Source organism: Petaurus breviceps, unplaced genomic scaffold (assembly GCF_028583685.1).
Source record: "Petaurus breviceps papuanus isolate PSGF00001 unplaced genomic scaffold, PetGlider_PUasm1.0 91041, whole genome shotgun sequence".
NCBI classification, from domain to species: Eukaryota; Metazoa; Chordata; class Mammalia; order Diprotodontia; family Petauridae; genus Petaurus; species Petaurus breviceps.
In genome coordinates this window covers 18,143,408-18,160,891 of record NW_027187400.1, presented here as the reverse complement: position 1 = coordinate 18,160,891, position 17,484 = coordinate 18,143,408, and the positions used below count along the sequence as shown (strand labels likewise).

The 17,484-nt window shown below is 43.7% G+C and overlaps 1 protein-coding gene across 6 annotated transcripts in view; it reads right to left on the bottom strand.

Annotated features, from left to right (window-relative positions):
- ZBTB17 (zinc finger and BTB domain containing 17) overlaps nucleotides 1-13,167 on the bottom strand; it is a 46,245-nt gene extending 33,078 nt beyond the window's left edge. For 2 of the 6 annotated variants that reach the window (XM_069078903.1, XM_069078901.1), the window contains exon 1: nucleotides 11,806-11,935. Coding sequence is in view for 2 of the 6 variants with exons in the window: in XM_069078898.1 (XP_068934999.1) it covers nucleotides 11,806-11,958 (153 nt within the window). In the remaining 4 variants the exon portion in view is untranslated. Of the gene's footprint in view, nucleotides 1-11,805 lie in introns of all 6 variants that reach the window. The other 4 variants (XR_011166590.1, XM_069078898.1, XM_069078899.1 and 1 more) reach the window with 4 other exon arrangements.
- Nucleotides 13,168-17,484: the final 4,317 nt, after the last annotated feature.

Here is a 17,484-nt window from a genome sequence, read left to right as displayed (position 1 = left end):
TGTGTGTGTGTGTGTGTGTGTGTGTGTGTGTGTGTGTGTGTGTGTGTAGTTTATATATGAAGGAATCTGGCACTGAAACGGGCATGTGACTTCATCTTCCAAGTGAAGGATGGCTTCCAGTGTGATACACCAGGAAAAATACTTGAGCTGGACTTAAAAGATTCAAATCCCAGCTTATTCAGTGACCATCCCTATAACCCCAGGCAAGTCACTTCATCTCTCTGGGCTTCAACTTCCTCATCTGTAAAATGAATCAGCTGGAGGTGGAGCCAGAATAATGAAGTAGCAGGAAAAAGTACATCAAGCTCCCCCGCCCCCAAAAAAACCCTCCAAAGAGACCCAGAAAATGCACCAGACTGAAGTCTGATGGAAAAATACAAGAAAGAAAACCACAGAGAGTCATTTTCCTAGCACGGGTTGGCACAGGGGGGCCAGTGCACAGAGCATTCCAGTACAAGGAAGAGACTGGGCACCAGGGTGAGAGGAAGCCTCAGATCCATATCAGGCACATAGGGCAGGAACAGGGGCCACCTGGAAGCTGTGTCACCCATTACCCAGTTCCAGGTGACAGAACCAGGGCAGAGAGAGGGGAGCATGTGTGCCAAGGTAATAGCACCATCACAGGAAACAATCCCAGGCCTTGGCTGTGTATAGAGAGAAGAATGAGTTCAGAAGTGAGCCGCAATCACGGGGCTCAGTTCTCAGGAGTAGAGCAGGTTCTAAGTTCCAATGTCCGATGCCTGCAAAGGAATAACCAGGGCAGGAATCCCAGACCCAAGGGGATTCTGCTGCTTTGTCATTCGGAACCTGCAGGGTTTCCAAGTCGGCAGAGTCAGTAGCAATCTTCTGCTGCTCAGACCCAAAGGGGGGCAGTGATCAGACAGCTCTGGAAGTATGACGAGCTTGCAGGTCCCCAGCCTGAGCTGTCTCTGAGACCCTGAAATAACACAACTATAATAACAACAATAAACCCAACAAAGCAGCAGTAGGAGCATCTCTGACCTTCCCTCCAAGTGAGAAGAGCCTGGCCCTAACACAAAGTTCAAAGATAAGAAGAAGCTAGCCATGAGAAGCTATTATGGTGACAGGGATGCTCAAGACATAAACCCAGAAGACAAGAATGACTCCAAAATATCTACAAACAAAGCTTCAAAGAAAACCACAGCCTTGGTAAAAAGTCAACTAGAATTCCAGGAAGAGATGAAATAAAAACTATTTTTATAAATCAAATGAGAGCACAAAAGGAAAAATAACTGGAAGAGAAACGAGAGTTGTGCTAGAAACAATTGGAAAGGGAATTAATAAGCTGGTACAAAATCTTGCCTAAACAACAAACTCACTAAAAATTAGACTGTACCAAAGGGAAGCCAATGACTCCGTGTGACAACAAAAAATATTAAAAGTTAAAGGAGTGGAAAAAATACAAGAAAATGTAAGGTATCTCATAACAAAATGACTGACCTGGAACGGATCAAAGACAATTAAACTTAAGAATCACTGGACTATCCAAACTCTAAGACCAAAAGAACAACAACAACAAAAAATGCCTAGACATCATATTTAGAGAAAGCTTAAAAAAAACTACCCAGGTCTTGTAGAACCAGTGGAATTAGACATAATCTACCAGTCACCTCCTGAAAGAAGCCCAAAAAGAAAATCTCCAGGAATATGATAGGCAGAGCTTCCAGGTCAAAGAAAAAATACTGCAAGCATCCAGAAACAAAGAACTCAAGTACTGAGAAACTCTGGTCAGAATCACATGTGATTTAGCAGCCACGACTATGAAGGAGTGGACACAGCTTCTAGCAGGCAAAAGATAGAGTTTTACAGTAAAAAAATAATTTACCCAGCAAACTGAATATAATCGTACAGGTAAAAAAATAAGACCTTTGATGAAACAGAAGACCTCCAAGTGATCCTGATGAAAATATCACAGCTTTATAGAAGTTAAAACACAGAAGTTAAGAGAAACATAAAAGGGGTGGCTAGGTGGCACAGTGAATAGAGCACTGTCCCTGTAGTCAGGAGGACCTGAGTTCAAATGTGACCTCAGACACTTAACACACAAAAAACTAGCCGCGTGACCTTGGGCAAGTTACTTAACCCCAATTGCCCTCCAAAAAAAAAAAAAAAAAAAAAAAAAAAAAGAGAAAGAAAGAGAAACATAAAAGGGTAAACATGACTGCTTACATTTTAAAGTAAGGAGATGATACAATTGTGCACTATGAGCCCTATCATCATCAAGGTTTGCATAAGGAGTCTAATTAGACTAAAAGCCCAATCCTGTTACATCTTGCTATTAAAACTATTTGGCAAAAAGGAGGGTTAGGATAATATTACCTCATATTATATCTCTCATAATCAGAGTGGGCAAATGTAAATCTATACAACAAGAAGGAAGGGGGGGGTGAGGGGTGAAAGGCTGCCACTTGAACCTCACAGACATCTGAACTGGTCAAGAAGAATATACTTAAACCCAATTGGGAATAGAAATACAATTCACACAACAGGGAAAGAGAAGGAAAAATCAGAAGAGTAGATTAAGTAGGGGATCAGTCCTAATCAAAACAAACTCTAAGGGTATATAAAAATATTTATTACTCTTTACGAGGTGGCAAAGGATGAAGTAAATGATTTCAGAGAAATATGGGAAGAATTGCATGAACTGATGCAGAGTGGTCAGAAGCAGAACAATTTATATAGTGAAAAACTTAAGAACTCTAATAAAAATGACCAACCATATTTCCAGAGGACTCATGATGAAACATGCTCCCCAACTTCTGATAGGGGTGAACAACTTAAGAGTGCAGAATGAGACGTACACACACACATATGTATGTATATATTTCTTAGTCAACGAGAAATTTGTTTTGCTTGACTATACAAGTTTGTAACAAGTTTTTTTCTTTTGTTTATGGGGGGTAGAAAAGTAAAAAAGGCATATTTTTGCTGATCAAAAAAAAATTAAAATTTAAAAAAAGAAAATAACTCCCAGTTCTAAATTTATGATCCTATCACCTGAGTTTGAATCCTGGCCTTGCTTCTTCTGACCTGGATGATTTTTAACAGGACACTCAACTTCTCTGGGCCTCCATGCTGAGTGTCATCTGGAGAACGATGAAACTGGACTACTAATCTTTAAGGCCTCTTCTATTTCTAAGTCTCATTAGCATAAAATAAGTAACTAGTGGAAGCTTCACAAATTGTCACTTTTCACTGCTGTCAGTGCTTCCTAACAATAGCTAAATTATCTGAAGAACTAACTGTACAGAGTAAAGTTTTTTGTTGGAAGAATCCGAGCAGGAAAAAAAATATAGGCAGGTGGAAAGCTAATTGTGATTTACAATTAAAGGGAGACACTAAGTATAGATACCCAGTGATTAATGAGTTCTCAATCGTAAAGAGGGTGGTGATGAGCTGAAGATGAAGCTGCATCCACTAGTGATGCAGTATGGTTCACTTCACAACAAGGGTGGTGGGGGGGTGCTGACTCTAGGCTGTCAGGGGCTATTCTAGTGCAGTACAATTCCATTAAGCTGGAAAAGCATTAAGCACAGGTTCAATGACCTATGCTGGTCATGTAAGTATCAACCCAGCAAAGTCCATCCAGGCTGTCTGCTAGGGGAATTTCCCCAACATTTTCACACTTGTTTTTGAAACTGGCTTTCTGATTCTCTGAATAAAGACTGATTACATCTAAAGGCAACCTGAGGATATCTGAAAAAATCCCTGGCTCTGGATTCTTAAGACCTGGGAAGGTCCATTACTTAATGGCTGCATAACCTTAAGACAACAAGATAACCAATCTCTTTGAGTTTCAATATCTTATCACTAACAGTATATTAACAAATAAGTGTCCAAATCTGCAAAAAACATTTAGTGGGGCAAAATACCTTTTCCAGCAGGTATCACATTTATATAGATTTTTTTCAATGTCAAAGCAAATTCTTGGGTTTGGGGGGTTTTTTTGGAGGGGGGAAGGCAAAGTAATTAGGGCTAAGTGACTTGCCCAAGGTCACACAGCTAGTAAGTATCAAGTGTCTGAGACCAAATTTAAATTCAGGTCCACCTTGACTCCAGGGCTCATGCTGTATTCACTGTGTCATGCCCCCAAAGCAAATTCTTTACAAAAACCTTGAGGTCAGTAGTATAAGTATTATGGTCCCCATTGTACAGATAAAGCAGCTAAGGGTCACATAAAGGAAATAGCCTGTCTATAGTCACACACTAATCATCAGAGTCAAGATCTGAACTCAGGTTTTCTGAGTTCCATTATGCCATGCCTTTGATACAAAAGACGCCTTCTTTTCCAACTTTTTGATTCATAAGGGCAAAAGGGTCTGACAAAATGTGTTAATTGTTTAATGTACTGACAAACCGATACACTGACTTTACTGGCCACATAAGCTGTTTGCCTCTGAACAGAGAAGTTTCTGGGCAAGAGAACTCTCACAATGAAAAAGTCTGATGCAGAGCCTCTTTACTTTCTGAGATGACTCACTGATTTGAGCAAAATTAATATAACCTCTCAGGTACGTCAAGTATATTTCATTTATGAATTTGGGGGGAGAATCCTTTCCCATGTGGTAAAACCCAGTATTTTTTTCATGTCTTAAAATGACATAGAAATGGATATTTCTACTTAATACTTCCAGTGGCTAAGACTTCTCATCCTGCCCCAACAACTTGCTCTGGCTATAGCTACATCCAGTACCATGGAGGGGAAAAAAAGGATATGTATCCACTCAAAGGTGACTTTCACTTGCTGCAAGTTGCCATAAAAGCTCACTAGGAAAATATAAGGTGGTTCATAGGCTTGAGGGGAAAGGGGGTGGTGTAAAGGATGTGAGATCTGAAGATGCAATCAAAATATCCTTGTTGGATATTTTCAAATCTAACAAAGATACCCTGGAGCTCTGTAGAGGTATTTTCTGTTCTGGTAAAAGACAGCAGATTATGGAGGGGACAGAGGGGCCCAGAGGAAGTGTGCAGCCTTGCTGATAAGCTTCCACCTGGACTTGAGGGTACTTCCTCTGCTAAGGACTAAACTGACTTTATGTTCTGGGATTAAAACAGGAAGACAGTCAGAAATCCTTATTTTCAAGGGGAAAGAAGAGATCAGCTGAGAAAAGTTAAAAAAAAAAACACAGCTCTTGAGTTAAGAATGCTTTGAGGCTTGACATCCTAGAAGGCATCTACCACGCTCAATCCCCACAAACCCTTCTCTTGCCACAACATAGAAAAAGTTCATGGATTCAAGAGATGTCACTCATCTGATGTAAGAGTATTTCTTGGATTCCTTAGAGAGGGAAAAGAAACAGAGGAAAAGGACCTCAAATCCTCAGGGGAGGGCGGGGGGAAGAGATATCTAAGAGACCAAGAATTTATTTTACAGATGAGGAAACTGAGGCCCAGAGGCCAGGTAACCAGGCCAAGATCACAGAACTACTTAGTAACAGCACTAGAACTAGAGTCCTACCGTCATGATTCCCAATGTGTCAGGATGATGCTCTTTCCACTAATAGCATATTTATATAGGACTTTAAGGTCTGCAGACACTCCATACGTGTTATCTTATATGATCCTGACAACAACCTTGTGCTCTTAGGATTCTCATTTTACAGATGAGGAAACTGAGGCAAAGTTTAAGTGACTTGCCCAAGGTCACAGAGCTAACAAGTATTGGAGGCTAGTGATTTCCAATCTTCTTGCAAGTCTATCACTTTTTCCATTACACCAGTCTCCTTAAACTTTTCCCAGCTTGCCTATGCAAGCTAGACCTGGGGATGGTTTAAGGAAAGATCAAAGGAAGGTACGTGAGATCTGTGCTCTAACATTTAAATGGTTGTCATATTGAAGAGGAAGAAGGCCCAGACTGCCCTGCTCCAGAGGGAAGATCCAGAATTCAATAATGGGAGTCAAAAGGAGGCAAACCTTGATCCATTTCAAAAAGTAATTTTCTAATAACTAGCATCAATTAACTCTTTTCCCTTAACACTAGAGTCATATGACAACAGCTTATAAAATCCAAGAATGAAAACATGCCCCATTCCCTAATTCAGAACTGGCTGCTGCCACATAAGGAAAGTCAAAAACTAAATAAAAGTACAGCTTGCTTTACAAAAGAAAAAAAAAAGATAACTTTTATTGTATGAAGCTTCTGCATAAGCAAAATTAATGTACCTAGGATAAGAAGGGAAGCAGCTGAAGAGAAAAACAAAAACAAAAACAAAAAACCTGTATAAAATTTCTCCAAGGATTTGCTATCCAAGATATAGAAATAACTCATAAATATCTTTCCATATATAGTTATATAACTAATAATAGCAATTCCCCAATAGCTAAGTCATTAAAAGATATGAACAGTGCTCAAAAGAACTGCATAGTGTTCACAACCACATTAGAAAAAATGCTCTAAGTAACTAATAACAGAAACGCACATCAAAACATCCCTGAAGTTTTACCTTACCCTCTGCAAAATGGCAAAGATGGCAAAAAATGGCAAGAGTAAATGCTGGAGGGATTGTGGGATGACAGGCACATTAATACACTGTTGGTGATGCTGTGAATGGGCACAATCATCTTGGTAAGCAATCTGGAATTAGGCAAATAAAGTGACTAAAATGTCTATACTCTCTGACCCAAAGATTCCTTTACTGGGTTTATATCCACAAGGAAACTACTAGTGAGAAGAAAGTTCCCAAACACCCCAAAATATTTATAACTGCATTTTCTGTGATAGACAAAAACTGGAAATAAAATAGCCACCTACCGATTGGAGAATGGATAAACAAATTGTAGTGAATGAATGTAATGGAATATTACTGTGCATGCTAGAATATCATAATCTTATAATGTGCATAATGGAATATTTACAAATGACTTCCTTAGGGGCAGTTAGGTGGCTCCATGGATAGACTGGGACCTGGAGTCAGGAAGACTCATCTTCCTGATTTCAAATCTGGCCTCAGATACTTCCTAGTTGTGTGACTCTGGGCAAGTCATTTAGCCCTGTCTGCCTCAACTTCCTCACCTGTAAAGTGATCTACAGTAGGAAATGGCAAACCACCCCAGTGTCTCTGCCAAGAAAACCTTGAATGGATGGGGTCATGAAGAGTTGAAGACAATTGAAAATGATTAACAAGAAGAAATGATTAATGTGATGAAGATAGAGAAGCAAGGTCTTGCATGAAGTGATGCAGAAATAAGTAAGCAAAGCCAAGAAAACAATATACACAGTGACTACAACAAATGGAAAGAACAACCAGGCCCCAAAACATCAAAAGTGAGTTTAACAAAATTATAAAGATCAAGTAGGGCTTGAGAGAACAGATGTGAGAGGACACTTCCACCCCAGCCTTTCATGGAGCCTCTGGGAGGTCCATGGGTGTCGCACATAGCACATATTTTCAGACTTTTTCAATGTACTGGTTAGCTGTATTGATCTCCTCCCCTCCTTACCCTCTCTGTTTCTCCCTCTTCTCTCGGTCTCTCTCCCATTCTGTCTCTCTCTCTCTTGTCTTTAATCTGCCCAAGTTATATCAACAAATGCAGGTAAATGACAAGAACTTTTGACTGTTACAATACAAAGCACCTTACTAACTGGGTATACTGACTGATGAAACCCAGATACCTTCAGGAAAAAAGCCTGAAGATCCAGCGTCTAACACTCTTATGCAGGGAAGGTAAATTGTTTAAGTCAATAGTGACTGTTTAAAAAAAAAAAAGGCAGCAAGAAAAATCCTACAAGGTCTTAATCTGCCAGCCAACCTAACATATTTAATAAACAAAGTTTTTTTTTTCCAAGTGATTTTAAGAACAAAACCTGCCTATAGCTAAGCAACACATTGCATTCTAACAAATCTGTCAGGTCCCTTCTTGCTTTCACCAGTCTCCTATCTCCTACAAAATTGCCCTTTATGGATGAAACTAGACCCCTCCAATCTCCCAAGCCAAATTTCTCCTGTTTACATCAGAACTCAAGGCCCACTGTTTTAGGAAACCCTCCCCCCTCCTATACTAACAAAGTGCCAATCCCTTCTGCTCAAGTCCTCTTCCAACACCTCAGAATGGATGGCCCTGGGTTCTTCTTGAAGGCTGCAGGCAGAGCACAAAAAGTTCAGGCACTTTCTATTGGAAAATCTCTATATAAGAAGTGCAGGGAGAGCCTGTGGGTCTATCCTGAAGTTTAGAAAGGCCCAGCAGCAGCAGCAGGCCTTCCTGGGATCTCTCACAACCACCTCAGTCCTGGCTGGCTCTCATCCCCTCCTGCCCCTCCACTGCATTCAATCCCTGCATCCAGCATCTCCTTTCACCAGGTCACCCGGACACAGATTCAAAACTGTAACCCTAATGCACGAGTTTGAACAGGTTACTCTCATGCTCAAGAAGCTCCGGGGCCTTTGGGCTAAAATACAAATGTGTCTTTTGTTCAATTCCATCATACAAAATCCCGTGTGTGTCACAGTAGGTCCCCCCACCCCCATCATGCAATCGACCTACTCTGACCAAACTGACCTTTCCACCTGCCACTTCCAAGTACCTTGTGCTTAGCATGTTCTCCCTCTTTCCTTGCACCTCTTGGAAATCCTTGCAAGGCTCAGCTCAAGTGCTGCCTCCTTATCCTTGTTACCCCAGTTGCTGCAGAGCACTCCTCAGACTCCTAATCACTGACACATCCTGTATCTATCTGTGAAAGTGTTCACAGTAGAACATCAGGCCTTTGAGGGCAGGCAACGTCTCCCTCATCCTTCTATCTCTAGGGCCCGGCACACTGTCTGGCACATAACAGACCACTGGTGACTGGCCACAAGAGATCTTTCAATCCCAACAATTCTAAGACTGGTTCCCTTCCAACAAGGGGCTGTAGTCTCCTCTATGCAAGGGTGCCCTGCCCTGACAGTACAAGCTCTCAGGGCATGTGGGGCTCTAAGTTTGGTGAAAGCAGAGTTCACATCTCATCCCTGTTTAGCAGCCTTCCTTCAGAGGCTGGCTGGGGAGCTGGTCAATCTTCATTCACAACAGCCCACTGTCAGTGGTGCCACCAGTCAGCTGTGGGGTCATCCTCTCTGACCCCCAGTCTGGCCCATCCCTGCCACTTTTAAAACAGCTGTCTTGCTTTAAGCCAAGAAAGGAAGCAGCTGATGATCTTCTTCTGTGATCACATTTCATACACAGAACAATAGTCCCTGGAGAACTCTCTTATTTTTTGTTTTTCACTAAGGTTGGGGTCCCCGCCCTATTGTGAGATGCACATGACACAGCAAAATGTCACCCTGCCACACACAACCACATGGGGATCAGGTTATTCTCTATGGGTGAGTGCCACTCTTGTGGAATTCCAATATAGAAAGAGCAGCAGAGAAACTGGGTGGGAGCCCAGTGAACACAGTAGGGTTTGAACGGTCCATTTGGCTGATTTCCTGCAAATGGCTCAGAACTCAATAGAGCTCCACCCTGACCCGGAAGAGTACGAATGTTCAATAGAAAGAGGCTCTGGTGTGTTCTGTGTTGTAAGAGCAAGGGGGCCAGCTAATCCTAGCCAAGAACACAAGTTATTTTTTTTTCCTTTGTTTTTTGGAGGGCAGAAGGTAGGGCAATTGGGGTTAAGCGACTTGCCCAAGGTCACATGGATAGTTTTTTTGTGTTAAGTGTCTGTGGCCCAATTTGAACCCAGGTCCTCCTGACTCCAGGGCTGGCTCTATTCACTTCAACACCTAGCCGCCCCCCAGGAAGACAAGTTCTAAAGCAGAGTTTCTCAGTTTTCTAATGAAGGAGACATTAAGTGGACCATTTGAAAATCTTTCCTTCTTATTTTCAAAAAACTTAGAAAACTGGGGTACAGTAATAGTTAATAATACCTAACATTTATATAGCATTTACTCAAGCATTGTCCTAAGAGCTTTACAATTACTATCTTATTTGATTCTTACAATAAACCTAGGAGGTAGGTAATGATATTGCACTTTATAACTGAATAACTGAGGCAAACAGGTGAAATGACTTGCCTCAGACCACAGAGCCAGTAAGTGTCTGAGGCCAGATTTCAACTTAGATGTTTCTTACTCTAGGCCCAGCGCTGTCCACTGAACCACCCAGCTGCCTTCAGCATTCTCTAAAATCAAGTCATTTTGCTCACTTTTACATGATCATTTAAAATTTGTTTCCTTCTGTACACCTTTCTTGGGTCTCCCCTCTCAGCATATCCCAACCACCATTACCACTGGAATATTTCTAACTAATGAAAACTGGAGACGTAAGGAAGACTAGAGAAACTCAGCTTTGTGGTTCCTCTCCCCACTTTCTAAACCATGTATAACCACAATTCCCTCTTCTCTCAACTCTGGGCATGGCAGATGCTAACTCCCCACAACCACCTCTCAAATGGACTTCCTGGGTCCTTGGCATGATGCCGGCAACACTGAGCACTTAATAAATGTTTGCTGACTGATATGTATAATTCAACATAAAATGTGATGGAGAGCTAAGGAGAAATCTAAGCCAAGTGCTCTAAGCAAAGTCAAGGAGGGAAACCATGCAAAAGTATGACACATCTCCTATTATATTAGTCTGTGCACACTTTGTTCTGGTCAAAATAGAACGCCTGGCCCACAAGCAGCTCTGTGGCTCTCAGTGCCCTTTGCTCAGCCTGGACTTTCTTCTCTCTTTTTCACCTACTAAATTCTCACTAAACGTCCAACTCAGATGCCAGCCCTCGGATCTCTCTCAGCCCTGTTTGCACCTCTCAGATGTACAACCTACTTTGGTGTTCCTCCCACGCACACCAGAATGTAAAGACCACTCAGACAAGTGCTAGGTCCTACTGAAATGTTCTATACAAAATGCTTGATGGAATGAAAGATCTATCGCCCTTCGACCATCACAGTCTTTTATCTCGGTGGTCCGTCAGTTGGCATTATAAGCTTTGGGGATACAAAGGCAAAAACAGAGCCCGCTGCCCTCATGGAGCTCCAATTCTAAGAGACAGGAAGTAAATAACGAGCATTTATGAAGCACCCACTAAGTGCCAGGGCAGGGGACATAAAGAAAAGCGGGCACACCACCCCTACCCTCACGGAGCTCAAGTACTAAGCAAGGAGACAGCAATAAGAAGCTAGCATTTATTAGACGCCTAAGGTGTGCCAGGTCCGACGCTGTAACTCAACACCCCGGTAAGTTTCTCCGGGGACTGGGGAGGGGGAACACCCAGAAGTTCCGTAACTAGCGCCAAGGTCACGTGGCCCGTAGAGGTCCGGGTCGGGACTGCACCCTACCCCCCCCCCCCGCCGGCACCCGAACGTTGGGCGCCAGACCTGACCCCTGCCCAGGGTGAGGGCGGGGGTCATCACCTGGGCTGTCCCCTCCTCCAGCGCCCAGGGCGAGGAGGGGTCAGACATCTCGGCTCAGCTCAGGTGGAGGGGCCGTGGGGGAAGGCGGCCGGCCGATTGGGAGCTGCCCGGCAGGTTCGCCCCTTTCCCAGCAGGCGGCCCGTCCGCATGGCTGCTCTCCAACCCCAGACGGCGTAGCCCGGGGCCTTCTCCCCCCCTCCTGCCGCCGCCCCCTGGCCGGGCGCGCCAGGCGCGCACGCGCGCACCCTCCCTACCCCCCCCCCCCCCCCCCACCCCCCCCCCCCCCCCCCCCCCCCCCCCCCGGGGAACCCCCCCCCCCCCCCCCTCCGCGGGGGGGGGGGGGGTCCCCCCTTTCCCCATACAACTACCTCCCCCTTGCTGCCCCTCCCCCGCCGACTTCTCAAGTCCCTATCAACAGGCGCGACTGTCTTCCCTCCCTAGGCTCCATGCCCCTCACCTGCCATGTCCCGGACCCCGCCGCAGAGGGAGGCGCATCACTGCCGGACGAAGGCCGGGGACGGCACCTCAGAGCAGACAAAGGGCGCCGCCATGTTGGAGCCGGGCGGAACCGACCTCGCAGTGTTTCCCACGGCCGCCGCTTCCGGCGCATGCGCCGCTGTCGTCCCGGCCGCCCGGCAAGTAGATAGGGCGCATGCGCCGTGTCCCAACCTCGACCCTCAGGAACCCTGGGGAATTTAGGGGAAAGAGGGCCAGGGAGTCACGTGGAGACCACATCTGGGAACTGCTGTGGTACCTGGGCGGAGCCAAGACCGGAGGCACACTGATGAGTTTTGGAATAGTATCTCAAATACGTCGACCTCATCTTCCTTTCACCCTTACAGCGTATAACCAGAGACAATTACCGATTTAATTAAATTCAAAAAGTATTCAAATTATAAATTCAAGAAGTGCCGACTGTGCATCAGGCACTGAGGAAACTGACAAAAAATGAGTCCCTGCCCTCCAGACGCTTACAGTCTACTGATACAGCTTATACAGTGCCGACTCCGTGCCAGACACTGCACCAGGCACTGAGGAAATTGACAAAAATCAGGCCCTGCCCTCCAGACGCTTACAGTCTACTGATAGAACTGTGGAAATAATGCAAAGTAATGCCATAAAGTCAGTTAATAAATACTAAGTGCCCATAATATGCCACCTAGTGGGCTTAGTGCTAAGAATTGAGTTGAGGAAGTGCCTAGTGTAAGAAAGTGGCACCTAAGCGAAGTCTTGAATGGATCTAGGTATACCAAGAGCTAGAAATAAAGGGGGACAGCTTTCCCGGCATGGAGGAGAGTCAGTGAAAATACTGAAGAAATGGCAGCCTATAAGAGAAAGCAAGCCAGTTTGGCTGGAAGGGTACTGTAAGAAATGTGAGAAATATCAGATCAGATAAGTCAGGAATGTTACAGACTGGAACCAAATTGTGAAAGGCTATAAAAGCCAGATGGAGGAATTGGGTCTTACAGCTGGGTTCTAAAAAATCTACTGTACAAGTTGTAGTTACCCAATAACAACAACAAAAAAAAGATCTTAGGGGTTTTAGTGAGCTGTGAGTCAGGGGGTGGCGTGTAAATGACACTAGTCTAAGTTGCTTTAATATCCATTTGGAGGGCATAATAGATCTACTTCATTTTGCTGTGTTCAAACCATATCTGGGATATCATTTTCTAAAACATTAAATCAGCATTTTTGTGTTTATTTCTATTTATTCTATATGTACTTAAATATGTCATCACCCCCATTTGAATGTAAGCTTCTTGAGAATAGGGGCTGTTTTATTCTTTTATTCCCAGTGCCCCACACATAGTAGATGCTTAATAAATATTTGTTGGTTGATTTTTGCTCATTCAAAAAAATTGTTTTTACTCCTTTTGATTTTTTTCTTCTCAGTCAAGTCAGAATCCCTACCTATACAATTCCTTTTGAAAAACTATTACTATTGAAAAAAACAAAACTCTCCAACCAGGTGTCAATCACCTGCTGCTGCTTTGTAGTAAATGTCAAGAGGGGGAGGCAGAGTAAATGTTGAAATGTCTCAAAAATCAAAACCTGAACCAAAAATAAATTAAAGCACAAGTAGAAACAACTGAGGTTCGGAAAAGCTAGTCAAGTTGGTTTTTTGTTTTGTTTTTGGCTAGAGAAATGCCACCATAGACAGGCTCTGGGCTATTTGCCAAATAAGGCGAAAAGAAAGAACCAGGTACACCTGAAGGCTTTCAAAGAGCTCACACAGGAGGGACATGTTTGGAATTTAAAAATTTCAGGAGAGTGGGTCTTTGCATTTCCCTCTGATGAAACCAAGAACAACATGGTGCTAGAAAAAGGAGATCTCAGAAGTTAGGGCTACCAGGGCATATTGGTAAAGGGCAGCTTGTCAACCAGAGATGGGACTCGTGCCCTCTCCCCCCCTCCATACCCTACTGAGTACAGACATATCCTCCTTCTGTTTGTGTGCAAGTGCCTGCCCAGTTATTAACTGGTCTAGTTCTTTCTGGTGAGACTTAAGCTGGGCTTTGGACTTGGAGATTTAGTAAATATTGTCTCTGTGCAGGCCCAGCCCACGTCCCTCTATAGCCTGAATCAGGTGCCAAGTAATGCGGAGCCACAGCAGGAAGAAAACTCTGACTTTTCATCCCTGGCTAGAGATTCCTTGTATCATTTTTGATACCGTACAACAACAGGTGTCTCTAGGATATCTGATGTGGCAGGGAGGGATGTGTGGCCTTACCTAGGGAGGGGTCACCTTGTACATAATGGTTTGCATGCCATCTCCCTCATTAGACTGGGAGGTCTTTAAGAGAAGGGACTGGTTCCCTACCCCCCTCTTCTGCATATTCTCAGCACTTAGCCCAGTGCCTGGTACATAGGGAGCACTTAATGCTAATTGACCATCAAAAGAATGAAGTGCATTTGTTACTCACTACTGTTGTTGAAGGATCCAAAGGTCTAGAATCTTCTGGGACTAGAGAAGCTCATTACCGATGTCATCAGTATGGCCACTATCCAGGAGACACTTGACCAGAGCACCCAGGACTCGAGATGAACTTCTGCATTGGCCCAGAAATTCAAAAGTACAGATCAACATTGTCAAGACCTTCATTCCATCAAGGAATGATGTGACTGATGTGTAGCAGTTCTGTTAGGGACTGAGCAGCAGGTTCTAAAAGCCAACCAGTCAGTTGACAAACATTTATTAAGTATCTACTATGTATTGTGCTTTGCACTGGGGATACAGAGAATGAGATAATCCTTACTAGGTGGCATATTGGATATATCTTAGAGTTGGGAAGACCTGAGTTTGAATTCAACCTCAGACTCCTATCAGCTGTGTGACCTCGGGCATTTCACTGAACCCCAACTGCCCTGCCCTCCCCCCCTCCAAAATAAAAGACACACACAGAAAGTATATGAAAACAACTACCAAAAAAACTATTAAAAAAAAGTGAGACTATCAGTCACTAACAATTACATCTCCTTTATTCCACACCTCAAAACCATTTTTCTCCAACTTTGCTCTTGTCTTTGAGGACAAGGTGGTCTTTGTGGCAAGGCTGGCCCCTCTACTTGTGCCCATTATCTCATCTCCTTCAGGAGCTTGATCAGTCCCTTGTCCTGCATCATCAGTCTCTCCTTATATAACAGCTCCTTAGCATCTACCTACAACACACTCAGGTTTTCTGCAGCCTTTAAAACAATTTCTTTCATTCTACTCTGTCATCTCCCCACTTCCCCCTTCCACATCAAAACTCCTAGAAAAAAAGTAGCCTGTGCTGTTTTCTCCCATTTTCTTACCTTCCACTCCTCATCATGGTAGTCTGGCTTCCTACCATACCACTGAAGAAAAACTGCTCTCTCCAAGGTTTATCTACCATCTTTTAATGTCTAAAATGATTGGTGTTTCCTTAGACCTCATCCTACTTGACTTGTCTCCCTCTCATTAGCTCCCGTGGGTTCAAGTATCATCTGTGCTCTCATGAGTCCCAAGTCTCTATATCCAACCCTAATCTCTCTCTTCAACACCAGTCCTGTGTCCCTGATTGCCTTACCTGGATGTTCCCTGGATGTCCACCAACAGCTCAGACTCAACAGGTTACAATCTTCCTCCCCTAAACCTGCCTCTCCTCCAAACTTCCCTTTCCTGTTGAGATCACCAGTATGCTTTTCTGCTCTTCTCCTTGCCTTCACCTAATGCCTGTATCCCCATCAATTCCTCTTAAGAATCCTACCTTTTCTCAAGGCTAAGCTCAAATGTCACTTCCTTTTTCAAGAGCTATTAATTTAGGGTCTACAGAATATGAACAGATTTCATCGATGAATTTAGATGGGGGAAATACATCCTTATTTCTTTTTTTTTTTCTTAAGCAATTGGGGTTAAGTAACTTGCTCGAGGTTACACGGCCAGGTGTTTCTGGGTGGGTGCTAAGTGTCTGAGCCCGGGATTCGATCTCCAGGTCATCCCAACACTGGAGCTGGTGCTCTTACTCGCTGTGCTACCTGGCCGCCCCTAATACATCCTTATTTCAATATGACTTTGTTCCTTGGTAAATCCTGAGCATTTTATTTTATGCATTTAAAGACAACATTCTGAGAAGGGACCCTGAGGTTTCACCAGATAGCCCAAGGAGTCTGAGGCACAAAAAAAATGAAGAACTTCCGTCCTCACCTCAGCCTCTCCTGATCCTTCCAATTGTTAATGCTGTCTTCTTCCTCAATCTACCTTGTATTTATTATTCTGTTGTTAATTAATTAAGATGTTGTTAATAATAATAACCAGCATTTATAGAGTCCTCCAAACATGTTTTACATATTATTTAAATTGATCTTCACAACTACAATCCTGTGAATTAGGTTCTATTTATTATCCCCATTTTCCAGAGGAAGAAACTGAGACTTAGGTTAAGTAACTTGCTCAGGGTCACACAGCTAGGAAGCGTTTCCCTCACCCCAGGAGAATAAAAGACTCTTGAGCACAGGTGTTTTTTCAAAGTTACCCCTAGTGGTAAGACCACAGTATTGAAATACCTGCATTCTGCACAGTGCTGCACAAACAGATGGGCACTGGAAAGGTGCTGTGCACTGAATCTCTTTTCTCATACACGTTGGACCAGCTGCCCCTTGGGATCCCTTCTCACCAAGAGACTCTGCATTTCTGGTGTCCCCTCTACAAAGCCCTTCCCCGAGTCACAAACCCCATGGTCTTCCTTGGGGTGCCCATACGTAGGGGCAGTGGGAAGGCCTGGGCACTAGGACAGGGAGTGTCATTAACCACCCAGAGCACTGGATACAGTCAGCGCTCCACAGTTTTAGGGTGTTTCTGTAGCACGGTGGGCTTTATAAAGTGATTTTCTCACGAGCACATCTTTTGTATTTACTTATCTAAGCACATGGTGTTCACCCCCAAAAGAATGTCTGTTCTTTGAGGGTGTCCCCAGAACCTAGCTCAGTGTCTGGGCACGTAATAGCTGCTTAAGAAAGGCTGCAGTGCTCACAAACTTGTGAGATAGGAAGTGCAAATATTGGTGTTTATTTCTGTTTGACTGATGAGGATTTGGAAGTTCAGATAGGCAAAGGAACTTTATAAGGTTGAACAACTTGAAAGTAGCCAAGACAGAATTCGGGTGTAGGATTTGATAGTGGAGTTCTCATAAACACAATTCTTATGGCACAGTGTATAGGGAGTAGGATCAAGAAAACTTGGGTTTAAATCTGACCCCAGACTCTTACCAGCTGTATGACCCTAGGCAAGTCACTTAACTTCTGTCTGCCTCAGTTTCCTCATCTGTAAAATGGGGGAAATAGCAGCACTTACCTTCCAGAATTATTGTGAGAATCAAATGAGATAATTTTGGTAAAGTGCTATGGAAATGCTATCATTATTCTTATTAGATTTAGTAATAAGAACCTTCTCTGCCCATCTCAGACGGCACTAGGGTAAGGAGGAGAAGATGGAGGGAGAGGGAAAGAGAGATACAGACAGACAGAGACAAGAGACATGGAGGGAGACAGAGACAAACCAAGACTGAGACATGGAGAGAGACAGAGACAGACCAAGACTGGAACAGAGATAGAGACAGAGAGAGACAGATACAGAGAGACCAAGACTGAGACATGGAGGGAGACAGAGACAGACCAA